This window comes from Rhinatrema bivittatum, chromosome 1 (assembly GCF_901001135.1).
Source record: "Rhinatrema bivittatum chromosome 1, aRhiBiv1.1, whole genome shotgun sequence".
Classification (NCBI taxonomy): domain Eukaryota; kingdom Metazoa; phylum Chordata; class Amphibia; order Gymnophiona; family Rhinatrematidae; genus Rhinatrema; species Rhinatrema bivittatum.
This window is the reverse complement of record NC_042615.1, coordinates 698737914-698756067: the sequence shown is the minus strand read 5'-3', so window position 1 is coordinate 698756067 and position 18154 is coordinate 698737914. Positions and strand designations below refer to the sequence as shown.

Here is an 18154-nt window from a genome sequence, read left to right as displayed (position 1 = left end):
ACCTTCCTCCCATTCCATCAGCTGCGACACTTGCTGGCGCTTGGTTCCTCCCTGGCGATTGATATAGACAACCATCATCATGTTGTACAACAACATGCGAACTACTTGACTCCGCAGCCTGTGGCAGAACTGCAAGCATGCTAACCGTACCACCCGGACCTCCAGGCGACTGATGTTCCAGCGGGACTCTTCGGCATTCCAGCGCTCCTAGGCCATTAACTCCAGACAGTGAGCCCCCCAACCATGGAGACTCGCATCTGTCGTGAGTACCAACAAGGCTGGAGAGGACAAGGGAACTCCCTTTCTCAGATGATCCTCTTGGTACAACCAATGGAGACGGGAGCAGAATTCCATCTGCAAGTGCAGACGAACCGCATAATCCTAAGACCACGGGTTCCAACGAGATAGCAGAGAGCACTGAAAAGGACACATATGCGCCCTTGCCCACGGTACTACTTCCAAGGTAGCTGCCATAAAGCCAAGTACCTGGAGGTAGGACCACACCAACGGGCATATGGTGTTCATCAACTGATGCACTTGAGACATCTCTGGATTTGAATTTCTGGGAGGAAAACTCTGTCCTTTCCTGTGTTGAACTGGACTCCCAGATATTCCAATGACTGGGATGGTTGAAGATTGGATGGTGACCCTGACCAAGAACAATCAAGCTCCTGCAATAAGGGGATTACCTTGTGTGTCACCAGGCAGTTCTCTTCCCGAGACATGACTCAAATCAGTCAGTCGTCCAAATACGGATGCACCTGGATTCCTTCTTTTCGCAAGGCCGTCTCTATCACCACACCATAATCTTGGAAAATGTTTTGGGAGTGGTGGCTAGACCAAAACACAGCGCCCGAAATTGATAATGTTGCCTCAACACTGCAAAGCATAGAAAGCATTGGTGTTCCAATCAGATGGGAATATGAAGGTAAGCCTCTGACAGATCCAAGAAGGTCAGAAATTCCAACTGCACCGCTATTACAGAGCCTAAGGTTTCCTTTCGAAAATGAGCCACCTTCAAGTGATGGTAGATCCTCTTGAGATCCCAGATAGGATGAAAGGAGCCCTCCTTCTTGAGCAAAACAAAATAAGTGGATCATAACCCATACTTTTTGGGCAATGGAACCACAGCCCTCAGTCTGAGGAGCCTTTGAAGCATGAACTCCACTGCCTGCTTCTTCTGTGGGGAAGGGCAAGAGGACACCATGAACACGTCCCGAGAAATACTGCAAAATTCCAGTGCATACCCTTCGCATATCACCTCCAGGACCCACTGGTCCGATGTGATCTCTACCCACCTCTGATAAGAGAGAGACATCCCCTTATTTTCTGTTCCAGAATGTGGATTGGCAAAACTTCATTGGGAAGCTCAGGAAGGTCCGCCACCTGAACCGCTCCTCTCTTGGGTTACCGGGAATGAAAGGACTGAGACCTACTGAAAGGCTGAGTCCACTGAAAGGTCGTCCCTCTGTAGGGACAAAAATGCCTGGAATTCCGGAAACGACTTCTCATACCAAAGGGGCACCATAACCTTTTCTTTTCCTCCAGCAACTGAGGCACTGGAGACTCGCCCCACTTATTGGACAGTTTCTCCAACATGTTCAACAAGAGCTAGTCTTTAAAGGGCATCTTTGTAAGATTGGCTTTGGAAGCTGTGTCAGCTGACCAATTTCGCAACCAGAGTTGATGCCTGGCCATTATCACTGAAGCCACTCATCTGGCTGAGGTCTGGACCAAATCACAGCCTGTGTCTGCTAAAAAGTGACAGCAGGCTCCATAACTTCTCTGAAATTCCCTCCAGGCTCATCAACCTCCTCAGAGAGAAACGGACAAGATCTTGCCATTAGGGTGCAACAGGAGGCAATCTGTAAATTCATCACCACTGCCTCAAAGACTTGCTTAAGAATAGCCTCAATCCTTCTATCATGTACATCCTTCAAGGCCTCTCCTCCCTCTACGGGGATAGTCGTCAGCTTAGACATGGTACATACCAGAGCATCTACTTTGAGAAAACGTAAATGCTCTCTCACAGCTGGATCCGGAGGGTACAGTCCTTCCAATGTCTGACACTTTAAAATTTGCCTCCGAGACATCCCATTCCAGATCAATCAATTCCTGAATGGCATCCATCTCTAGGAAAAACCAAGAGGCTTTATGTAAGGAAACCAAAAGTGATTCTTCCTCGGCTCTGACATAGCATCTGAACCAGGAACACCCAGCTATTTCAAGGTCTGGGAAATCAGAGCTTGAAATAGCTGGGTGAAACTGTAACCTGGTTTGATATGGTTCCAGCACTGGAGGAATTTCCCCATCTTCCAGGAAATCAGGATCAACCTCATCATCAGTGACATCCGTATTCCTGTTGGGAACACCCACAGGGAGCGAGGCGAGCCCTGGCACGTAAGCATAGAACTGGCAGAGGGAGGAGCCACCAGTTGAGGGTCCAACTGGACAGAAATGGGGGAAGTGGAGGTCTGTGCCTGAAGAAAGGCTTGTAAGTCTTGAAAAAATTCTACCCAAGAAAAAGCAGCCAGGTCCAGACCAAGCCCAGAAGGAACTGGAGCTGGTCCCATAGAACTATCCTTGCCAGTGGAGGAGCCAGTCAAGGGAGAACCAAGATCTGTCATCCCCCCAGTCAAGGCTGTGACCAACGCATCATCAGAATGTGAAGAGTCAGGCTTAGCAAAAACAGAGGAAGACAACTCGCACTGAGCGTCTGAGCAGCGCTGACACAGGTTAGAAGCCAGTCCAGGCTGAGAAGCCCCTAATATGACAGGCAACACAAACAAGAAGATGGTTAGGCTTCTTGCTTATCGGCGCAGTAAACGTGTTTGAATAGCTCATGCTCAAAAATGAAATGCGCCCAAAAAATAAGCACCTAGAAGAGAGCATGGCAAAGCACATGCACAACTTGTGCGCCAAGTTAAGTGCGCAAAAAGGTTTGTGTGCATAAAAAGTGCGCCCAGAAACCAAGTGCACAACTCATGTGCAGAGCTTACACACTGCTCACAGTGATGGCCTATAAAGGGCAGCAGAACAAGCACAAGAGTGCATAAAAGCTGCTGCTGCAGCATGCAAGGAGAAAAATCTAAGAACAGGGCCTAACCCACTGGGGGATGCTCAACCCGCCAGGCTGCCCAGTTCCCCAACCCCAAGGGGAGCGGGAACTAATGTTGGCATGGCACACTGAGAACAGAGATCGAAGGAAGTTCTGAAACCCCTCTAACTGTCCCTGATACAGGTAATACTTTTCCTTTTTTATTTTAAACCTTATCTGAGCTCAGTGCTTACTGGCTGAGTACAGAGACGATCTCCGGCTGCGGGGGGAAGAGGGCATCTGCTATCACCTCCATGCTCGGCCTCCTGCACCTGCTGCCTTTCAGCTGAACTAGCAGCTAAGTCCACGTTGGGAAACCCAGCTACCGGACCAAGGCAGATCTCTAAGGGACCAAGGAAATCGCCTCAGGAATTCTCAAATGGAGGAGGGACCTTTAGGTATCACCGCAGGAGAGCGGGGCTTTCTTTTCCTGAATTTAGAATTTCAAATTTCTTTTTTCAAAAAGCTCAAAGCAATCCCCATAGGGAGATGCACGTCCATCATCTGCAGGAGACAGAGAATACTGGCAGGCTGGGATCACTGCAGGATTATGTATACTGTGATATCGGCTTGCTCCATCTCCATCTGCTGACAGGGGAGCATAAACCCACTGGTCCTGAGTCCATCTGTCTACACACTAGGAAAGCACTGTTTTACATGCATATGTGACTTTTAAAATTACTCTCCCTATATTTTTACATTCTCCTCTCCCCCCCCCGGTTATCAGGATATAAACCAACACATGAGTATTGCAAAGAGAATGATGAGTCAAACTTGGTTTCTTAACCATCAGGGCTGCGTGCACCCCGGATTTTAATATCCACACGCAGGTGGCCTCTCGCGCATGTGTGTGTGCGTGTGTGTGGGGTTTGTAAAGTACACGCAATGTGATCGGGCCTTTGCCCACTTCCCTCCCAGTCCGCGCCAATTAAGGAGCAGACAGGAAGGAAACTTTCCTATACCCCTACATACCCTTTCTCCCTTTTCCCCCTCTCCTCCCCAACTCCTAACCCCTACCTACTCAAAATTTTTGTTTTTTTACCTTACTGCTCCTTAAGAGCAGAATTAATTTTACTGCGCCAGCCAGCTGCCAGCATGCGTTTCCTCAGGACAGGGCCTAATGGCCGTTGTCCCGGTCGGCCCCTGCCCAGTCCCTGCTCCTTTTCATTGGTCTAGCACTTCTGTGTGTACTGGGGGTTACACGCGCAACATTTTGAAAATTTGGGCATAAGTGAATAGGTCAACAGCTATCCTGTAGCGGCAGAAGAAAAAATTTACATTAAACCAAAACCTAGAAGTTGATTCTCATTTCAACAGCTTGAAAACAGTTATGATTGATGAATAGAAATATTCTAAGGGGAGCCATCAAAGCTGTTCTAGGCAACCTTAAACTAAACCAAACAAAATATAAGGCAATTCCAATACCGAATAGTCCAAACAATAAAACAAATCATATGTGGGTATCTCTCTCTCCTTCTCTCTCCCTCCCCCCCTCTCTCTTCCTCCATATATAGTGACTCAATGGTAATATATAGCCAAGCTCTACTGTACCAGCAATCATAGCCCAATTTCTCTCAGATCAGAAAAATAGTCTTATTATTAAACATTTTTAAGCAGAAAAAAAAGTTTTCGAAAATATATCAATAATCAGCTTTATCTTCAGAATGTACAATTCAATAATAATTAAGGTTGGCAAAAAATAAATCCATGCTAATTTTACACTAATGAAGGCACAAAATCTCACAAAAAAAAAAAAAGAAAAGAAAATTCACTAGAGATAACAAGTATCCAAGACATAAGAACATAAGAAATTGCCATGCTGGGTCAGACCAAGGGTCCATCAAGCCCAGCATCCTGTTTCCAACAGAGGCCAAAACCAGGCCACAAGAACCTGGCAATTACCCAAACACTAAGAAGGTCCCATGCTACTGATGCAATTAATAGCAGTGGCTATTCCCTAAGTAAAATTGATTAATAGCCATTAATGGACTTCTCCTCCAAGAACTTATCCAAACCTTTTTTGAACCCAGCTACACTAACTGCACTAACCACATCCTCTTGCAACAAATTCCAGAGCTTAATTGTGTGTTGAGTGAAAAAGAATTTTCTCCGATTAGTCTTAAATGTGCTACTTGCTAACTTCATGGAATGCCCCGTAGTCCTTCTATTATTCGAAAGTGAAAAGAACCGAGTCACATCTACTCGTTCAAGACCTCTCATGATCTTAAAGACCTCTATCATATCCCCCCCTCAGCCGTCTCTTCTCCAAGCTGAACAGCCCTAATCTCTTCAGCCTTTCCTCATAGGGAAGCTGTTCCATCCCCTTTATCATTTTGGTTGCCCTTCTCTGTACCTTCTCCATCGCAACTATATCTTTTTTGAGATGCGGCGACTAGAATTGTACACAGTATTCAAGGTGTGGTCTCACCATGGAGCGATATAGAGGCATTATGACATTTTCCGTTCTATTAATCATTCCCTTCCTAATAATTCCTAACATTCTATTTGCTTTTTTGACTGCTGCAGCACACTGAGCCGACGATTTTAAAGTATTATCCACTATGATGCCTAGATCTTTTTCCTGGGTAGTAGCTCCTAATATGGAACCTAACACCGTGTAACTACAGCAACGGTTATTTTTCCCTATATGCAACACCTTGCACTTGTCCACATTAAATTTCATCTGCCATTTGGATGCCCAATCTTCAAGTCTTGCAAGGTCCTCCTGCAATGTATCACAGTCTGCTAGTGATTTAACTACTCTGAATAATTTTGTATCATCTGCAAATTTGATAACCTCACTCGTCGTATTCCTTTCCAGATCATTTATATATATATTGAAAAGCACCGGTCCAAGTACAGATCCCTGAGGCACTCCACTGTTTACTCTTTTCCACTGAGAAAATTGACCATTTAATCCTACTCTCTGTTTCCTGTCTTTTAACCAGCTTGTAATCCACGAAAGGACATCACCTCCTATCCCATGACTTTTTAGTTTTCGTAGAAGCCTCTCATGAGGGACTTTGTCAAACGCCTTCTGAATATCCAAATACACTACATCTACCGGTTCACCTTTATCCACATGTTCATTAACCCCTTCAAAAAAATGAAGCAGATTTGTTAGGCAAGACTTCCCTTGGGTAAATCCATGTTGACTATGTTCCATTAAATCATGTCTTTCTATATGCTTTACAATTTTGTTCTTGAGAATAATTTCCACTATTTTTCCCGGCACTGAAGTCAGGCTCACTGGTCTATAGTTACCTGGATCACCCCTGGAGCCTTTTTTTAAATATTGGGGTTACATTGGCCACCCTCCAGTCTTCAGGTACAATGGATGATTTTAATGATAGGTTACAAATTTTAACTAATAGATCAGAAATTTCATTTCTGATCTATTAGTTAAAATTTGACCCATTAGAGTCCTGATGCCGGCATTTCTCTGCCTTCCTCAGGGATTTTCTCCTTCATATATGAAATCCAAATCTTGACTGGAAGCAAAAATATCAAAAATTTTAAAAATTAGATATGATAAAAAAAACATTAGATTTACAGCATTTCTATCAGCAAAGATGGCTCCATCTTCATGTAAGATACTACTCAGCCCTGCTGAGGGACGTGCTCATTTAAAGGACCACAAGAACCTCCTACATTAATCAGATCTCCTGAATGGTGAAGACAGGATTTTGTTGTGATATTAACAGAAGTAGATATACACTTTACACAATGTCATCTTCAGGCATGAACAGGAGGTGGATTAGTTTTTTCTGAATGGGACAGTTTTTAACATGACAAGGTTCATTGATTGGTCAGGGGCCATTGGCTGATAGTTGTTTTCACCAATCAGGAGTTCTGGATGACATAGAAGGGTCTTGTAGTTCTATAATTGAGCGTGTCCCTCAGCAGGGCAGAGCCTTAACAACTTACACGATGATGGGTCAATCTTTGCCACTAGGAATGCTATGCATGCTATAAGTTTAATATATTTGTTTCTTACTGTAAAACAACTGATTTTTAATTTTCTGGTTGCGATGAAGGATATTTCTGCTTCAGTGGAAGATTTGGATTTCACAATTATGAAGGAGTAAAGCCATGAGGAAGACACCGATTGCAGAAATGCTGGCATCAGGATTGTGAATTTTTGAGATAATTTACAAATTATATGCAAGGGATTATTGTACTGTCTTAAGACATTTGAGAGTTATATGACTTGGATATTTTTAAAACTCTAGTGCATTTTCCATCTCTGGTATTTTTGTGCAATTTCATGCCTTCATCAGTATGAAATTATCATGTTTTTCCGGACACAACAATTTGAATTGTGTGTTCTGAAGTCAAAGCTGACTACTGATTTGCTAAGGCTCTTATAAGCTTAATTTTTTTGCAGAAAAAGTGAAGGATTATTTTTCTGACCAATGGTAAATGATACCTTATACCCTTATATATACACACACACACATATAAATAGAGATAGATATACACATACACATATATATAAGATCAATTTTTTGCACTATTGGTTGTTTGAATTGTCTTATGTTTGGGGGGGGGGGGGGTGGGTTGTATAAGGCTTATGGTGCTTTGCTCTTCAAGCCTTAAGAAACTGCCAAATTAAAACTAGAATTGATACTGTAGGTACTTGGGAGAACAGTTATTTAGGCTTCTTCTATCTTATGAAGAACTGACTGTAATAGTATGTATATAAAGCACTTAGAAATGAAAGAATTGTCTACAGATATACTATAGTAGTTAAAAACATACTTACTTTGTAAATAGTGCAAAACCATCAAAACAAGACTATAGCTGCTTAAAGTTCCACGACTGGCATCATTTATTCCACAATGACTTGCCCACTTCTTAACAACCAGTACTAATGGACGAACTCTGTTCTCAGCTGTTAGAAAGATAAATACATGTCAAGTTACAGTGTGATTTCTTTTCAGTTATAAGATGAACTATGAAATTTTCCTCCATAATTCCCTACCTTATAGCAGCAAAATGAGTTTTCAAAATATCAACTTGCCACTTCCTTGGTTCTTGAGCTTACTTTTATTAATCTGAGTTCTAATTCCTTTTCTGACCTTTCATTAAATTATATTTTTACATTTTAGGGACATTCCCTAGTTTTGTTTTTCAATTTTCTTCGCTGAATCAGCTAAATTCTTGTATAAGGGTAGTAATTTTATACAGCATTTATTCATTTTGACATATGCATTTACTATATACAGCACAGAGTACATTGTTATTGCTATTTAAAAATACTCACATCATTTCACTAGATGCAAGACTCAAGAAATGTTCTTCTGGAGCTGACAGACAATAGGATAGTCATTGTACTTGAAAAATAGTTGTGACCCAATGTATTTCTACTGTATAGCAAATGAATGGTGAAAAACTAGTGATCTTTAATGAGACAGTGATCATTTATAACCAGTAAGTCATGAATTTCAGGCAGGGAATGCAAAAGTCTCAAGCTTCTTATGTGGTCAGTCATGATCTCTGCCATAGCAGAACAGAGAAAAGGCTGAAAAAAGGAGGATGCTTCCTCTTATAGGACAAATTTTCTGAAGCACCTTTAATTTGATACCTCTTCAGCAATGGTTCCAAAACTGTGTTGCGACCCAATTCAGTTTCCTCTAAACTCTGCGCATGTACATAGGTCATGAAACCTGTGCATACAGGAAAACAGTGTGCACAAGAAATCCCAATATTATCTGCATTATATTGGCTTGTAATGCACAAATTTTAAACTCAGCTTATAAAAAAGTTGCATAAAAGAAAATGTTTGTGCACACAGTCCTTCAAAAATTAGAGGGAACATTACCCCAAATGGGGTCACAAACTCAGAGGATAGGGTCACACGAAACAGGACCACTACTTTCACATCGATCTCTTCTCCTCCCTCGACTCCATGCCAACCTGCAATCTGCAGCAATGGTTGGCATAAAGTTCCCTCCTCCTCCTGCTTGGGTTTCCTGTTAGACCAGAAAACCATGCAGAGAGCCTGGGCTTGTATGCATGCAGTGATGCTCAGGCTGTGTGCTGACTGCGGCTGCTATTGCTGCTCCTTTCCTGCTTTTGGTGAGCAGGGGAGGAAATGTATGAGGAGGGCAGTGAAAGTGGAGAAATTACTTACCTGATAATTTCTTTTTCCTTAGTGTAGATAGATGGACTCAGGACCAATGGGTATAGTGTACTCCTGATAGCAGTTGGAGACGGATCAGATTTCAATCTGACGTCAGCCCTAGTACATATACCCCTGCAGGAAGTGCAGCTCTTCAGTATTCTCCTCGAAAAGCATTGTGGATATATGTGTGACTGACTAATTTGAATAACTTGATTAACTTCATAACTTGAATAACTTGATTAACTTTATACCTTGTTAACTTGATTAATTTGAACTGGTTGAATTGGCTATAGCTGGAGACCGATAGTGCCCTCAACTGAGAAGCGTCGACACCCGGTAGGATGGGTGTCCTAGATAAAGGAAAGCATGGCTTACCCTTGAATCACTCGCTCCCGGGGATGTCCCCCGAGAATTCCATGAGTAACGGCAGCCGTGGGTGGGATGCTGAGTCCATCTGTCTACACTAAGGAAAACGAAATTATCAGGTAAGTAATTTCTCCATTTCCTAGCGTGTAGCAGATGGACTCCGGACCAATGGGATGTATAAAAGCTACTCCCGAACCGGGTGGGAGGCTGCCCATGACCCACTTAGTACTGCCCTTGCAAATGCTGTGTCCTCCCCGAGCCTGAACATCCAGGCGGTAAAACCTGAAGAAGGTGTGGATGGAGGCCCATGTCGCCGCCCTGCAGATCTCGGCGGGTGACAGCATCTCGGTTTCCGCCCAGGACACTTGTAAAGGCGGTGGCTTGCCTGCTTCCACATAGGCCGCCTTGATGACTTCTTTGATCCAGCGGGCTATGGCTGCTCGCGAGGCAGCTTCCCCCTGCTTCTTCCCGCTGTGAAGGATGGTCCGTCTTTCGTACGGATTCCGACCTTTCCAGGTATCGGACTAGGAGCCTGCTGACGTTGAGAAATCGTAGACTTCGAGCCTCTTCCGAATTTTTATGCTCATCTGGCGATGGTAGCAAGATGGTTTGGTTGAGATGGAAGTGAGATACCACTTTGGGGAGGAATGACGGAACTGTGCGTAACTGGATGGTTCCCAGGGTGAGTCTGAGGAACGGCTCCTGGCAGGACAGTGCTTGTAGCTCAGATATAGGATGAGCTGACAGACTGCCAGCAGGAAGGCTGTCTTCAATGTTAATAGTCGGAGAAACAGGCCGCGGAGAGGTCTGAAGGATGTTCCTGCTAGGAAATCTAGGACCAGGTTGAGGTTCCAAAGATGCACCGGCTACTTTTGGGGTGGCCAGATGTGCTTGACTCCTTTCAGGAAACAGGAGACATCTGGGTGAGAGGCTAGGCTGCTGCTCTCGCTCTTGGTTCCGTAGCATGACAAGGCCGCCACCTGTATCCTGATGGAGTTGAGGGACAGTCCCTTCTGTAGTCCGTTCTGTAGGAATTCCAAAATCGCAGGAATTTTGACTGAGTGTGGTATGATGTCGTGGTCCTCACACCAGGATTCGAATACTCTCCAAATCCTTATGTATGTTAAGGATGTGGAGAACTTGCGTGCTCGGAGTAGGGTGTCAATTACTGCCCCCAAGTATCCTCTCCTCCTTAGGCGAGTCCTCTCAATGGCCAGACCGTAAGAGAGAATCGAGCTGGATCCTCGTGGAGGATCGGTCCCTGTTGGAGCAGGTCTCTGTGTGGAGGTAGCGGCAGGGGGTTCCCTTCCAGCAGTCTTCGCATGTCTACGTACCATGGTCTTCTTGGTCAGTCCGGGGCCACTAGAAGTATTGGCCCCCCATCTTGTGGATGATCGCGCCCAATAGGGGCCATGGCAGGAAGGCGTATAACAGAGTCTCCTGTGGCCAGGTCTGTACCAGGGCATCAGTTCCCTGGGACTGGGGTTTTCGCCTGCGGCTGAAGAAACTGGGTACCTGGGCGTTGGTCCGGCTTGCCAGGAGGTCGTCCATGGTTGGTGTTCCCCTACGGTTTACTATCAATTGGAATGCTGTGGTTGACAGTTTCCATTCTCCTGGATCTAGACTCTCTCTGCTGAGGTAGTCCGCTGCGACATTGTCTTTCCTGGCAATGTGGATGGCCGTGATATCTTGAAGATTCACTTCCGCCCATGACATTAGGGGTCTATTTCCAGAGACACCTGTTGGCTTCTGGTTCCTCCCTGACGGTTGATGTAGGCCACTGTTGTGGCGTTGTCCGACATTACTTTGACCGCTTTGCCTTGGAGTCTGTGACCGAACCTTAGGCAGGCTAGTCTGACTGCCTGGGCTTCTAGGCAATTGATATTCCATCCTGACTCTTCTTTGTTCCATTGCCCTTGGGCGGTTAGCTCCTGGCAGTGTGCTCCCCATCCTTGTAGGCTGGCATCCGTGATGAGTAGGATCCAGGTTGGGGAGGATAGTCTCGTTCCCTGGCTCAGATGGGCTTCTTGTAGCCACCATTGTAGTTGGGCCCGAACTCTGTCCGGGAGCTGAAGCCATACGGTGTAGTTCTGGGACAGTGGATTCCATCGTGATAGTAGTGACCGTTGTAGGGGTCTCATGTGAGCCCGTGCCCATGGGACTACTTCCAGTGTGGATGCCATGAGACTGAGAACTTATAGGTAATCCCATGCTGTGGGGCGAAGTTCGCTCAACAGGGTTCATAACTGGGTCATCAGTTTTAATCTCCTTGTCAGTGTCAGGATGACCTTGTCTTGTTTGGTGTCGAACCGGACTCCCAGATATTCTAGAGATTGGAAAGGCTGCAGGCAGCTCTTGTTTGTGTTGACCACCCACCCAAGGCTCTCCAGTAGAATTTTGACTCTGTTGGTTGCCTGGTGGCTTTCCTCTGGGGATTTCGCTCTGATCAGCCAATGGTCTAAATAAGGGTGCACGCAGATTCCTTCCTTCCTCGGTGTTGCTGCCACCACCACTATGATCTTGGTGAACGTCCGGGGTGCAGTGGCTAACCCGAAAGGTAGTGCCCGGAACTGGTAGTGACGGTCCAGGATCGAGAAGTGTAGAAAACGCTGATGCTCTTGATGGATCAAAATGTGCAGGTAGGCTTCTGACAGATCCAGGGAGGTAAGGAACTCTCCCGGTTGTATCACCCTTATTACCGAGCGTAGGGTTTCCATGCGGAGGCGGGGAATCTTCAGGTAACTGTTGACCACCTTGAGGTCCAGGATAGGTCTGAACGATCCTTCCTTCTTGGGAACGATACAATAGATGGAATAATGGCCAGTATTTATTTGTTGTGGAGGCACCGGTGATATAGCCTCCAAGGCTAATAATCTGGTCAGTGTAGCTTCCACTGCCATTCTCTTGGAAGGGTCGTGGCAGAGAGATTCCACAAACTTGTCCGGAGGGAGGTGGTGGAAATCCAGGTAATATCCCTCTTGAATTGATGGATAGGACCCACTTGTCCAAAGTTATCTCGACTCATTTTTGGTAGAATAGGGCCAGTCTGCCCCCCTATGGCTTCTCCCTTTGGATGGGTCGGCTGATCTTCATTGTGGGGTGCGGCTGGGGCCTGGGCCCGAGCTGGCTCCCTTTTATTGTGCTTGTTCCGAAAAGACTGGTTCCGGCCTGTGGGACGGGCCGCTTGATATGAGCTTCTATATGGGTTAAAGCACTGTGATCCTCTGGAGGTCCGGGGGAAGGATCGCTGGTTTCTCTTATTCCTGTCCTCCGGTAGCTGCGGCAGTGGGGAGTCGCCCCACTTGTTGGCTAGTTTCTCTAGTTCGCTCCCGAACAGGAGTGTTCCCTTGAAAGGCATCCTTGTGAGTCTCGTTTTGGAGGATGCGTCGGCTGACCAGTTTCAGAGCCAGATTTGTCTTCTGGCTGCCACGGCAGATGAGACTCCTCTAGCTGCCGTGCGTATCAGATCCGTAGCGGCGTCCGCGAGGAATGATACGGATGGTTCCAGGGCTTCCCCAGGAGTGTTGTTCTTGGTCTGCGCTAAGCAGGCGCGTATCACCACGGCACAGCAGTCCACGATCTGTAAAGACATAGCGGAGACGTCAAAGGACTGTTTGAGGATAGATTCCAGACGTCTGTCTTGAGTATCCTTGAGTGCTGCTCCTCCCTCCACTGGGATAGTAGTGTGCTTTGAGACCATGCAGACCATGGCATCCACTTTCGGACATGCCAGGAGATCTTTGGCGGCGGGATCCAGAGGGTACATGGCTGCCAGAGCCCGGCAGCCTTTGAATGTGGTTTCTGGGGTCTCCCATTCCAAATCAATTAGATGCTGGACGGCTTGTAATAGTGGGAAATGATGGGAGGTCTGACGAAGTACCTCCAAAAGTGGGTTCGGCTTAGGTTCCCCCGAGGCGCTTGTGCCCGGGATGGCAAGCTCGTTTAAGCTGTGCGTGACCAGGTCTGGAAGTTCGTCCTTGGTGAAGAAGCGTCTCATGGTTCGATGGGGTTCTGTCCCCGGAGGGAGTTACCCTTCCTTCAGGGGTTCTGACTCCTCATCCGAGATGTCTGTGTCCCCGAAGGTGGGGCTTCTGGGTGGTGGGATCACCTCCCTGGGCATAGAGGATCCTGGCATGCTGAGGTCCTCTGGTGGTGCCTGTGGCCGCATTGTAAGAGGCCCCGGTTGCATGTGGACGAAAGTATGCAGACCTTTGAAGAATTCCACCCAGGAGATGGAAGCTGGGTCTAGACTAGGGGGCGTCATGTCCCTGGGGAGCCCCGTTTCAGGGGGGTCCCGCTGTGTGATGCTAGGTCCGGCGTACTGCTCGAAGGGCTGGGATCTGGTACCGGCTGGGGAGGGCCATGAGTTGGGTCCCCTAGGGCCTCTTCGCACTGTATACACAGGGCCATGGTCTCCTCATGCTGTGCAGCTCTAATGTGGCATGCTGGGCAAAGGACCTGAGCTTTGAGCTTGTTTTTAGGTGGAGCCATGGTTTGTGCGCATACAATACAGTTGTGCGACGAAGATACGCGTATAGGTTTAGTGCGCGCGTGCCGAGCGATGCGCGCACTGTTGTGTGCACGGGTCGAAGTTATGCGCCCAGCACAGTGAGTGCGTGGCTATGCGCTGCACTTGTGCGCGTGACGTTGTGCACACGGCTCGCCTCTGTGCGCACGGATCGAGACAGCGGACAGGGCGGCAAACAGGGCCAAAATGGTGACGGCGACCACATGGACAATATGGCAACCACTTCGGAGGGTCTCCACGTGGGAGGGCCCTCGGGGATCTGACCAGGGTCTAGCCCTGCTACGGCCGATCAACCCGGTGGCACTGGTCCCGGCTGGCGACCTGTGTGTCTCCTTGAGCTTCGGAGACCGGAGACTTTTAAATAGTTTTCTACCTTACCTTGTCCAGGCGCTTCCTGGTTTCATTCCAGGCGGTCTCCGGCTGCTGGGAGAGAGGGAAAATACCTTCACCACCGCGCTCGAGGTTGCACCCGCTGTCTCTCAGCCTCACCCGATGTCGGGGGCTAGGTCTTCGTCGAAGGTCGGCCGCCGGACCGAGGCTCACTTCTGAATGATCGCGGAAATCACATCGGGAAACTCGACTGGGGGAGGGACCCAACGGGTGTCACCGCAGGAGAGCGGGGCTCGTCTGTAGAGGTAAGATTTCTTCTTAATTTGGATTTTTTTGGTAAAATTTACTCTAACACTGTGCTAGCATGCATAGAGTCCCTAACTGCTATGGAGATGGAAAATACTGAAGAGCTGCACTTCCTGCAGGGGTATATGTACTAGGGCTGACGTCAGATTGAAATCTGATCCGTCTCCAACTGCTATCAGGAGTACACTATACCCATTGGTCCTGAGTCCATCTGCTACATGCTAGGAAATCTAATTTTGTTTTGTCATCATCCAGTGCTGTGTGAATTTTCAAGTGTTAAAATGGGGTTACATTGGATAAAAGTTTGGGAAGTGCTGCTGTGAGCCAAGTGATGGATCAAATAATTAACTTCAAAATATCTCAATCCATGCCATAGAGAAAAGAGCAACTTCATTCATATAAGGTCAAACATTCTTTATTAACATGTGCAGACTATGGACAGCCATCCCTTTTTAATATATAATGGATATTAAACAATCAATTTATAATAACCCAGTGGTTTTAAAATCAAGTCATGCTTCCCAATGGTTGCAGTTTTCAGATAATTAAAATCTGAAAATTAATCTGAATTTAGACCAAGTGTTTGCAATTATTTCTCACACACATTCACGGTCCTGACAATTAGGCCTGAATAAGAACTACAGGGACCAGACCAAGCTATGTGAACTTCCAAAATTGTGATCTTACGAAACGACTTATCTTTAGAAACGTAAGGATGGCTTTAATAACTTACCAAGAGATACACAATTTGCAAAAATCAAAAGAAGCTATTTTTAGCATTTAATATTTTTATAGAACCTGAAGGACAACTAATATAATACTATTTAATATTATATTAATTTTAGTAAAAGCCAAATATTTTCCAAATATGCATAACAGCTTTCCACAATATGAGGAAATAAAAGACAATTCCTCAAATGTGACCAGTGGGTCTTCTTCCAAAACCTATGAAAATTTTATTAGCAAAAGCTTTATGGCTGAATAGACTGCTGACGTTTACATAATCTTTAGTAATAGACTGCACAAAATATGCTGTCCAACTAAAGTTTATGTATTCCTCTAAAAAGAGTAAGAGCTACACTAAAAATTCTAAAGGGCAGGAAGGGAATGGTTAATAAAACTATCATATGTCCATATGGCAGAAACTCATATTTTTATAAAAAAAAAAAAACAGGGAACAGAGACCAAAAGCTATGAACAAATATTTATCAACAAGACAAAACTAATAATCTGATTAAGCTAATATCTTCCTAAAATTTATAAGAAACATTTAGCCATTAAAAACATCAGACAGATTATAGAACATTTAGGAAGCATCAACCAGAACATATTTATAATTAGAAAAAAAGCAGAAAAGATGAGGAAAATCCAAGGAACAAAATTTTAAAGAGGCAATTATCTACAAATAAAAGGCTTGTGTTGGTGGGTTAGTCTGTCTCTGGCCACCAGGTGGTGCCCGAACAGTGGAAAGTGCACTGTGCAAAGACTATATGCTATGTCTGCAAAGTCTTGTCTGTTAGGTTCCCCCATACATGCACACATACACAGGCTCTTCTTTTAGGGCCTTAATTACTAAGATATTTTCTGAAAGATACAGAATGTTAAAAAACCTTTAATAGGCAGGCCCCTTAATTTATTACTACAATAAAACAATATTTATCTTTTCCACTTTTATTTGGTTTGGAACATTACATCAGTTGTGGACAAGTCACCCCAAGGAACGCTGGATACTTTTCACTAATACACTGTCTGCAAAGCCCTGTCTCTCACTCTCCCACACACAGAAACAATCACAGGCACACATACACCCACACAGGCTCATCCTCATAAACCTATCTCCACACACAGGGCCTCTTTTTCAGCCACCGCCAAACCATTTCTTCATCCAATGTGGGATGGGGTTTGGTGGCAGCCCTCTCTCCTCCTTCATCCAATGTGGGATAGAGTCCCATTGAAGCCCTCTTCTTTCTTGGCCGCCACAGGATGGGATCCGTGGCAGCCATCCTGCAGGGCTCTTCAGCCACAGTGTGTTACAGTCCTGAGATCGCCAGCAACAGGATACGTCTAATATACTGTGTAGTTCACAGGGAGGTACTTTAAGTTTCTATTTGCCTTGTTAATTGTTTAATAAAGTGAAATATATATTAATAATATACCGGTATATTGTCACTTATGTTATAGACCCGACAAACAAAACAACGCAGGGCACTTTTCGCCAGTAATTACATATACAACTTGCTAGCTACAGTAAACAGATGTATAAGTTCTCGGTAACACACAAAAAGACAGTTATATAAGATTTTATAAAGTTAAAGAAGTGTGTATACCCCTGAAAACATACAAAAAAAAAAGACTCAAACACCAAATTTAAGAAAATAAAATACAAAAAAAGAAAGGTCTTTAATTAGAAAAAAATGCTATAACAATGATCATTGACAGCTTTTGTTAGTTTCTATACAGTTTTCTCAAAGCCATAAAAATGACATTTCTCTACTGCTGTATGAAAAGTGCAATGGACACTATTTACATTTGCTGATTGCAAGGTTGTGACAGCATAGTCCGCCAGAACTGTAACTGGTACAGTTTTGAGTCGGATGGGCTTCAACTGGAATAGCAGCAGGATAGCTTCTGCCTGCAGTGGCCACCTTTCCCTTGGTTTGAGCCCTCAGGTGTTGTCAAGCAGGGCTTAGGTAAGAGATCTAGAACCAGCAACAAAAATGAACACAGCTGGAAGCACAAGCAAACCACTAGAAACAGGAAGATTAGATGAGACAAAATCAGCAAATTTGAAGCAGTAAGGAATAGGATGGAGTTAATACAAGATGAACTCTGTAAGCAGGACTCCAACGAGAAGGCTAGAGAATGAGAACCAAACTTCTGTAACATGCCTGGAAATTGTGTGTCCCCACACAAGAAACAAGATGGCTGCCAGTAGGAAGGGCAGACCAAGGAACAGGGAAGTCTGACCAGACAGTACTAGAACCACAGAGAGTCCCTGTTGATAGAAGGCAAGCACTGCCTATAGGAACCTCACAGTACCTAAGGCCCCCCCCCCCCCCTTCCTTTTCAGGGATGGCCTCTGGCCATCCCTTAAGCTATATTGTGAGAAATCTTCTTAGGTGAGGTGCATAAAGATGGTTCACATCAATCTAAGATCTCTTCTCAGCATAATAACCCTTCCAATGAACCAGATAATCCAGGAATTCAGAATATCAAGTTTGGGCTGACCACTAATCATGTTGGAGCTGGAGGTATCTGATGTCTGCCAAAAGGGTCCATGTAGCTGGTTTCAATAAAGTAATATGAAATGAGGAAGAAATCTTTAGGGAGTCAAGAAGCTGTACGCGCATTGTTACAGGGTTGATTCTTTATGCAACAGCTCAAGGGCATATAAATTAAG

General features: G+C 45.2%; 1 protein-coding gene across 4 annotated transcripts in view; it reads right to left on the bottom strand.

Moving 5' to 3' along the window:
- The window catches only part of TENT2 (terminal nucleotidyltransferase 2), a 377719-nt gene that overhangs the window by 104415 nt on the left and 255150 nt on the right, over window positions 1-18154 (bottom strand). For all 4 annotated transcript variants that reach the window (XM_029575592.1, XM_029575578.1, XM_029575585.1 and 1 more), the window contains one exon: window positions 7863-7991. In XM_029575592.1, coding sequence (XP_029431452.1) covers window positions 7863-7991 — 129 coding nt within the window. The remainder of the gene's footprint in view (window positions 1-7862; window positions 7992-18154) is intronic.